The sequence below is a fragment of the Notothenia coriiceps genome, unplaced genomic scaffold, assembly GCF_000735185.1.
Source record: "Notothenia coriiceps isolate Sejong01 unplaced genomic scaffold, NC01 NC01_scaffold00006108, whole genome shotgun sequence".
NCBI lineage: Eukaryota > Metazoa > Chordata > Actinopteri > Perciformes > Nototheniidae > Notothenia > Notothenia coriiceps.
The window spans coordinates 62,997-72,468 of NW_011338809.1; the positions used below are offsets into that span (position 1 = coordinate 62,997).

The 9,472-nt window shown below is 41.0% G+C and overlaps 1 protein-coding gene across 1 annotated transcript in view; it reads left to right on the forward strand.

The window, feature by feature from the left end:
- Positions 1–5,703, forward strand: part of ppp1r2 (protein phosphatase 1, regulatory (inhibitor) subunit 2) — a 14,076-nt gene extending 8,373 nt beyond the window's left edge. Inside the window, exons 2-6 of the mRNA XM_010768930.1 lie at positions 1,091–1,198; positions 1,665–1,748; positions 3,538–3,647; positions 4,795–4,992; positions 5,555–5,703. Coding sequence (XP_010767232.1) covers positions 1,091–1,198; positions 1,665–1,748; positions 3,538–3,647; positions 4,795–4,992; positions 5,555–5,703 — 649 coding nt within the window. The remainder of the gene's footprint in view (positions 1–1,090; positions 1,199–1,664; positions 1,749–3,537; positions 3,648–4,794; positions 4,993–5,554) is intronic.
- Positions 5,704–9,472: the final 3,769 nt, after the last annotated feature.

A 9,472-nucleotide genomic window follows, 5' to 3' on the forward strand; every position in this document is an offset into this window, starting at 1 on the left:
TCCTAAAGTGTATTCTTTAAGATGAGGCCATGATGACGAAACAACACAAGGAGGAAACTATGAATGCACAACTCGTTTTTGTCTCTTGAAACTAGGGGTGCACCGAATGGGAAATTCTTGGCCGAAACTGATACCGAAAATAGGAAACAGTTGGCCGAATGCCGAAAGGCCGAAAATGATTAATAGAAATATATATATATAATGTATACATTNCAGGCATGGAGGGAGGTGGCAGAGACAGTGGGTGAAACTGGTAGGTTTTCGCCTGTTTGGGGAGTTTATATATATATATATATATATTGCTCGCATAAAATCCCCGGGGTTTTTTGCTTTGTATGCCGGGGACGGGAGATTCATGTGATTGGTTGTTGGTCGCGAAAAATCCCCAAGCTCTCAGACACGCCCAGCTCCAAGATTTTTTTCAAAACTGCTGTGTGGACGTACCGTAAGAATATGGAAATTTGCTTTTATTGATAGCATACATTTAGGAAAAAAAACGAATATCCGAATAATGAAATTGGAACCGAATAGTTGGCCAACGAACGAATATTCGGGTACAGCCCTATTATGCACTTGTTCAGGCCTAGATGAAATCTGGTGTTAGCAGTTAGCACAAGTCCAGGCCGAAATGACTGATTTACAATATAAAGCCTAAAGAGGATCAAATGATGGTTAAAACTTTAAATCCTATTGGAACTTCACTTCATCTAACTTGTTAAGAGAACACTTTTTGTTTTCATCACATATAGAACACATTTGATTTAGTGGAGATGCTTTTTAGTGAATAGCAAACGGAGTATCTCAAATAATGTAACCATATGTCCCTTCTAAATAAATGTAGGATAAAAGGTCTATTCTTTCCTAGAAGATCATTTCTATTTATTTAAATCCAACTTTATTTATATTCTGTCTACCAGACAGCTTTTGTCAAGTCACTCTTTAGGATATGAATTATCTTGATCACTGAGATTCTTAGCATTGAACTCATCGTGTGGTTGGTGGGTAGCTTGGAAACAGTGGATCCAAATGGAGTGTGTTTCCATTCAGCCGTCGTTTTCTTCTCACTGAACTTTCTTTGATCCGTTTGCAGGAAGAAATCCCAGAAATGGGACGAGATGAACATCCTGGCCACGTACCACCCGGCCGACAAAGACTATGGCCTGATGAAGATCGATGAACCCAGCACTCCTTACAACAGGTCGGAGCCCCTTTGTCTTTGCCTTTTTATAACATTTGATTCAATTGGTCTGAAATTATTTTTGAAAATAATTTTGATATTACATTTTAAATGAAAAGCTATCTGAAGACATTCCTTTTTGGGAGGTTTTTAAAGACCTCCTCTACACTAAGAAATAACTCTGGATCATTTAAAATAAGAGTTTAGACTCGTCAGTGTGTGTATCAGTGTGTGTATCAGTCAGCAGGTTTGTGATCCAATATGCCAGCAGAGGGAAGGTCACCCTTGTCACAGACCTTTCCTCTTTCTCTCCTCACTCTCCTCCTTCCTGTCTACTCTTACCTCTGCCCTCTCCTTTATCCTCTCTATCAACTTGACTGTTTGCCTATCAGCAGCTGTTTATTTTTGTCATTTCCTTTCCTTCCTAATCCTTCCTCACTCGCTTCATTTCCGGCTTATCTTTATTCAGTTCATTTCTCTCTTTCAGGATGGTGGGGGAAGACGAGGATGAAGGGGCGCTGAGTGACTCGGAGGGCCACAGCGGACTCGCAGCGGACGACCTGGCATCAAAGTAAGATATATGACTGCAGGGAGACTAGGACAAAGCTAGTGCAGTGGTGTGAAGGGGAGAAAGCAAACAATGGAAGAGAACACGATTAGGTTTGCCACTGTAACAGCTCTGCTGCATTTGAACATTTAGATGTTTCTTTAGTTGTTCATTGTGTTCTGCAGAGATATGTAAGCATTCCCTCACTCCAGGACTTCACTGCTTCTGTCTTGGACAATGCTCCAGGCTGGGTTGACTAAATGTATCTGGACAAACTTCCTTTGAGAGAGAACTGAACCTTGTTAAAGGTCAGCATCAGTATCCAAACTACATTAAATGTGGCGTGTCCTCAGACTGCTCAGACAGCATTATGATTCACTGTTCTCATTTTGACACTTGCTGATCAACAAACAATGGGTTTATGGAGGTTTCCCAACAGCCTTGAATTTCAGGGCATACACGTCATGCGCTGTGAGGAATGGCTCTGACTCTCACAGCCTGTGTTGGTGCCACAGACTTTATGCTCAACAGATCTAGAGAAATGACAAACACTTGTGTTTTGCTTGTCTAACTAAACGTCTATGTGCTTCCACAGGGCTTGACTCTGCAAGCTGTCTTTTCAATTTGTATTTATACAATTTTTTGATAAAAATTACTTTTTGCGCAACCACTTTAGGAGTGTCACAGTAAATATAAATACTTGTGCTGAAAAACTTAAACATTGCCAAGATATTCTCGTCTTTTCCAACTGAAAAACTGACTTTAAGTCAAACTATATGAATCATCTAATCTGAATACAGAAGTGAACATGTCGTCTCTTGGACTTTTTAAAAGCAATTCACAGAGGCAGGAAATGAAAAACTAAAATGTTATTGGTAGTGGATGTTTCATTTGTGAATTGTCTAATTTCTAGTTTTTCCATCTTTCATATTTTTCTTTTCATGCTTCTTGAGGAATATCAAGCTATCGTTGCCTCTCTGCTGTAACAATTGTAAATTGCAGGCAGCTTGAGGAGTGTGTTTGCTGTGGGCCAGATGCAGGGATGGGATGAGTTAGTAAGAGTGTATGCACAAAGAGGATAGTGATTGGCTCCAAGCTTTCAGGTCAATTAGCCGCCTTTGCATCCTTCCACGCGGAGTGCCTTCCATTGTTTTACACTGAACGCTCCAGATAGAACAGCAGCTGCTCTACTCAGTCCTCTTGTTGTTTAATCTTCACCACATCCATTCTCAGTCTCTTCTCTCATCCATCATTTATCCAGCTATGCTTTTTGTAGGCCCTCTTCTCTAATTCACTGCATCACCTTCTCACTTCCTGTCTGACTGTATCCACCTTGGATATCTGACACTATGATTGGTGTGCTTTGAAAGTGCAGGGACTGACTTGTCTCCTCTCTGGGTGAATGTGAGCGCTCTGTGAGAGCGGTTGCACAGTAGAGCTTCCCCGGGGCAGCAGCACCGAGTCAGTGGCGTCCGCTGAGCCGTAAACCATTATTCAGTGTGTCGGAGCTCTTTGTGAGCGTGAGAGGCGGGGATAGTAACTTGTTATTTTTGTCCCATGCTTGAGTACTCGCACACGCCTGCTCACATCTCTTCCCTCTCTCTCTGCCTACTCTCTCCTCCCCCTCGCCCAATATCTCTCCATCTGTCTCTTTTTGTTCTGTTAATAGAAATCCATTTCAAAAGTTTTTTTTTAATGACTTTAGGAGGATGTTTTGTTCGTCTCATGTTAAGATTCTATACTCAAACTAGCAACTCATTTGTATTTCTTATTAACGTATTCATTCTTCCTGTGTGTGTTATGTTCTTTCCAGGCTGGTAGCTGCCGAGGGCTCAGAGCCTCGTTTTATGAAGGAAGAAGAGGAAGAAGAAGATGAAGAGAGCAGCGAGGAGGAGGAAGAGGAGCTTTCTCCTGAAAATCAAGGTAAACATAGAATATCTTTTTTTAAATTAAACACATCCACACCTATTGCTGCCTTTGTGCGTCTCGTCCCCGTGTCAGATTATCAGGATGTCCCACAGTTCACCTGTTTTTATTTTTACCTTTACACTCCACCTGAAAGTGTCCTCTGCAGCTGTGAGGGTGACTCCATGCAGAGCGAAGTGTGCTGGAGAGGAGACATATCGCTTTGGAAAGGGCTCCAGCGTTCTGTGTGCTCTTTGAAAACACACACGCACACACACCGTGTCAGTATGCGTTTGCCTGTTCCCTGACCTTCTATGTATAAACACACCTCTGTCCCATACAGAGATGTCAGTTAAGCTGCGCACACACACACACACACACACACACACACACACACACACACACACACACACACACACACAAGCATTTTAACAGGTGTCAGTGATTACTTGTTGTTTCACATTTATATCTGAACTATTCATGTGAAATCATGTGATCAGTCTGGAAACTGCAAATCGGATCGAAATAATCCAACTGCGGAGCTGCGACCTCACTTTTGGACTCGCGGTTGTAAACATATTGTCCCACCTTTTTAGGAGTGTTTTAAGATGATTAGAGCTGCAGATAAAGACTTGCTGGTTCAAGTATTCTTTCGATTTGTTAAAGGTTTGCTGCTGTGTTTTGGATCTCACATATCCAAATGAATTCAACATTGCTTTTGAAGTTGATTTCTTGCGTACAGAAAAAAAACGTTTCGTTAGACATCACATTTTAGCTGCCCATAATGAAATAAACCACACAAACCAAAACAATAAACACTTTATTGCTGCTTGACTGCACAGCCTGGCAGTGCCATAAAGTCTGTCACACCCTCCTTCTACCTTTTTATTATAGTGCATAACTATCGATCTCGAGGTTGCAGCAAACACTTGAAAGTTATTGTTTTTGAAATAAGCCTCCCAAGTTACCTCACTGTCCCATTTAGAGTCTGACCCCTTTCAGAGTAAGTTTATCAGAAACAATAGAAACGCAGGAGAAGACTTTTACTGAGCGTCTTCCAAGTGTTCCAAAATGTGATCAATATTTGTGTCAGTAATGCTGAGAATAACTACATATTCTGCATGCACCTGTTGCTTCTGGATAGTTCATTTCTTTTCCTTTGCAGCCAAAAAGACGCATTTCGTGATGATGAGGAAGATGCACTACAATGAGGGCATGAACATCAAGTTGGCCCGGCAGCTCATTGCCAGCGAGTTAGAGGAAGACGAGGATGCAGACGAAGAGATGGCGGACGACACAGAGGAGGCGAAGGAGGAGACGAGGGAGGAGACGGAGGAGATCAGTGTGGACCCGCCACAGGAAGGTGAGGAGAGCTGGACTCCGTCACTGTGTGTTCTGGATGAGTCGTTTTGAGTATTTGTGAAATGGGTCTATTTGTGTAGTTCACCCTTCTGTTGAAAAGAAGCTGAAGTGAAAAGGTTCAGACAAATAGATTTCATGGATAATTCATGCCGTCAGTGTGGAGGTCATGAAATTAAACAGTGGCTGTTCAGTTGTTGTGATCAAATTAATAATTCATTACACGAAAGAGATTTGGACTGACTTAGTGCAGGATTAGTTCTTTGTCGAACTCGAAATAGAGTGACTAGTTTTCAGTTAGAAAAACAAACGTAGGAAAATGAATTCAAAACAAGAAAAACCCCAGAAGAATGATCAAAATCTCTCACTTGAGGGCAACTTTGTAATACTGCAGACTAATTGTACTAGGACATGAAGAGATGTGACCCACTTTTAATAATCAGAACTTTTATCAATCCCCCCAGCTACTTTATTTGGAGGATCAAAGTAAAAAGAGAATAAATATAATTGGTGAAATATTATATTTATGTTTCTATTCTGACATCTGTCTGCCGTTTGTTCTCCAGCTGATCTCTGGACTCGTAAGACGAGCCCACCCCGCCTGTGTGTCCGCTCAGGATCCGACAGACGCTGCGCCCTGAGTTTTCAAAGCTGCGCCGTAAAGCAGACACCCGCTTCACCACTCTGTACAAACAAACCTCCATACAGCCAATAACCCTCCCCGGTCACCTGCTCTGTCCTACCTGTTCTTTAGAACTGTGCAATATAACGCTTCAAACTCTCTGCTTTTTTAACGATCCCAGAAAGCAGTACAACACACAGGAGNGTTTGAATGCGTACATTAACAGGTTTATGATATCACTGCCCCGTCTAAGACACGAGTGGATCTGACTTTAATTACATTTGTGTGTTGCTTAAAATAATACTTTGGCATACATTATGTGTCAAAGTGTTGCACTACAGATACGGCTCTCGAAGCTGATGCCGATAAGGAAATATATGATACATTATGATGTGATTGATGATGTGATATGAATGATAATGGAACACATCGATGTCTGCTCTCACACTGTACATAATGTTACTTTGATCCGGTTACTTATGTTGTAGCAGATATTTAAGTAAGCCTTCTTAACGCTAATGTAATAATAGTCAGATTGCTCTGAAGATGGGAGGTGATATTCTATTCATTTTCATGTTCACACAGTCTGTGATTTTTGTCGGAGCAGGTTTGGTGTTCAGCATAAGTTACCATGGAGATCTACCCCGGTAAGAAGTGAACCAGCGTCGTAGGACAGAAAACCCAGAGTTAACCCTGAAGTTACCTTGCTAACCGAAAATCCGGCTTCGTAGTACAGGGCACTGGTGAAGTCCATTTAACTGAAGCCAAGTCTACTTATCGTTGGAAAAAAAAATTGTATTTTGTTCAAAAGATAAAAAACTAAATTAAAGAGATTCCATGATAACATTGGAATTGTTGACTGTACAGGAGCCCACATATTTTATTTGTTTATGTGTCTTGCGGCTCCAATTCATTTCCTTAAACATTGTAAGGCATTTTAAAACCATGGCCACTGTTTTCAACCCATTAGAAATTGTCACCTTTTTGTTATCCCTCTAATAACCCATTATTATTTAGTGAACAGCGGTGTTCATGGGCCTCACACTCAGTCATATATAATTCATGCTTCCATGAAACTCAACCTCTCCGTCACTGTTTTGTGAGCCTCGTTCTGACTGTGTGACGGACAGGTTGACGGGCAGGCAGTGAATCTCTCACTTTCCATAATGTGGACAGAAGCATTCCTCTCAGACCCCTCAGACATTTCACCGTCCTGTGTGCAGGTCAGCTGAGGTAAACCGCGGGCACAGGAGTTGAATAGAGTTTCTGTATTGATGATATACAGATTAAGTCAGTGTCAACAGGTGTCTGAACACCTCTGATCTACAAAGAGCCTTAGGATAAGGCAGTACAACTGAGTAGAGATACTTCATGATCTCCCTCCTTTTCATCTCCTGTGTTCTTGGTAAATGATTATTATATTTACTGTGAATGCACCTATGGGTGTTAGTTTCTGAGAATTAAATGTAATGTTATAAATCATAAGTTGTAGCTGCAGATGTTTTGACTTTTGGCTTAACTTGGATTTACCGTAGATTCACATTACCACATTTGATTTGTCCATTTAACAGTGAAAATCTTTTTTTTTTTTAGAAGCCATTGGCTTTTTCCTACACCCACCCTTTTTATGACCTTACGATTACCACTGATGGCTACAGAATTAAATGTAAAGTCCTACCTCATTACTCTGATCTCTAAATTCTGGAAAGATGACAGGAGCTTAAGAAAGTATTTTAGTCCTAAATCTATCACTAGCTATGGAAGCTTAGGAAGAAGCCAAAGCAGCAGTGGTTTGCACTTTGGTTAATTGTACCAAATATGAATATTGTCATATATTAGAGTTGCATAAGCCTGACCCCTAAATAATGTAATTGAATACATTTTCTAAATATTATGCATTGACAGTGAATCCTTGTGAAGCTAAGGTGGGCTGCAGCACTTAGTCAAACATTAGTCTTGTGTTGGAAAGGGACACAGGTAACATTGATGAGCGATTCCCCACATGCCTGTTACTTAATTCCTCTCCCGCTACATTAGCTCGATACTTTTTTGGGAAGCAGAATATTCTGTGTATTTGTGCCAGCAGCAGTCACTATGAAACGAGGACATGCTGCTGCTGTTGCTGTAAGTGGGCTCAGGCAGTAGTGGAGAGAGAGCTGGACCTCCCCTCACTACTCTCTATGCTACCTGATAGCACAGCTCAGCTCTCAATGATGACTCACTCTATTTAATGAGTCTCCCTGAGGTGTTATTTTGCCAGCTTTTGACCCCCCTCGAGCGATAGTATCCATCACATAACAGATACAGCTCTATATCTTGAAGTAGCAGGTGCATTATTGCATTACCATTTTTGTATGATTTGCTCTGAATGAGGGATTTGATTTAAGAGGAATAGCGGTTTGCTGGAAGTAGAACATGATTGGTTGTGTAACCACACGATCTATGACTTATCGTAACACACTCCCTGTCCCAGATATTACCCAGAGCCCTCTGCTGAGAGGGTATCAGAACGGTTCAGTATGTTGGTCAAGGACATTTTATCAGGATGAACAGCACTGGCCTATTTTCTGTCTGTTTTCACAATGTTTTCTCAAACGGCTCGGCTACCTTGCTGCTCATGAGCAGGCCAGCAGCTCAGTTCTGTTTCTGTTCATGTCAGTTTTACGTGCAAGTCTTGGCCTGAACCCTTTCATGAAGCAACTGAATTATTTGGTACCCAAACTAATTTATTCTTTTTAGATGTCTAAATTACTTTTGCGAAATTCAAGTTTTAAGGATTCAAGGAGGAAACCTTCCATATGAATACATGAAGAGTAAATCATAAATGAGAGTAAACTGCATATATAGGGGTTACTTCTTCAGGCTGTATTTACCATGTCATTTGTAGATAAAAAAACGAAACAATTTCCCATATCTTAAGCAGACATACTGTCATTCTAAACCCTTTGAGTAGACTACTGCACTGTATTCATAAACATCTTATGATCTTCTTCAAAAAGGCTTCAGAATCCAAAGCCTTATCTAAACTATTAAAACAGAGTGCTTTTTAATGGGATTCTCGCAAATGATCTGTACATGCGATGGATTAGTGCTGCCGAATGCAGAGCATGGTAGAAATCAATATAATTGGCATACGATTAATCAAAACATGCCTAATGTATAAGTTTAAGCTATGTGTCTCTACTACACTGACTATTATCTGCCTTTCAATTCACTTATTTAGCTCTTAAGGCACATTCAAGCTTGTTAAGTGAAGCTTAATACCAAAAGAAACATCCTGAGAATCAGAGTCATCTATGTAAATAGACTTATCCCTGTTTCCACAGCCAAATTGATTTATGGACAAACCTGTGTGTGCGTGTGCAGCTGTTTGCTGCAGGCGTGAAGTGGTGCAGGGCACCGACAGTATCAGCGCTTTATCTGCATAAGAAGTCTGTTTTAATCAATGTATTTGAACTATATGGGTTTGCCACTTAGGACAACAGGAATAATATTAAAATGAATTCCTTCCTTTCCCACTGATTTACAGTTTACTGCAACCTTAAAAGGGTTCAGAGAGCTTCAGGAGGGAGATTGATATGGTCTGACATTTAATAATAATGAATCATTTTGAGTAAGAGGCGTATGGGAGCTCTGCAGGCTTGCTGCAGCAGGTAGTGGGTTCAGCATCTCTTCCCCTCCTACCCGTCTCCCGTGATACCCAACCTTTTGTTCCATGCACAATGTTAGGACTGATGTACAGTATCTTCCCAGGAGAGGCTTAACCCAAGGCAGATGACTCCCAGAAGCCCCCTGGATTGGAAGCTATAGGTTTCTTTTCTTTGGTGTTTCATAATTAAAACTGAGACTGCCAAAGGCACAC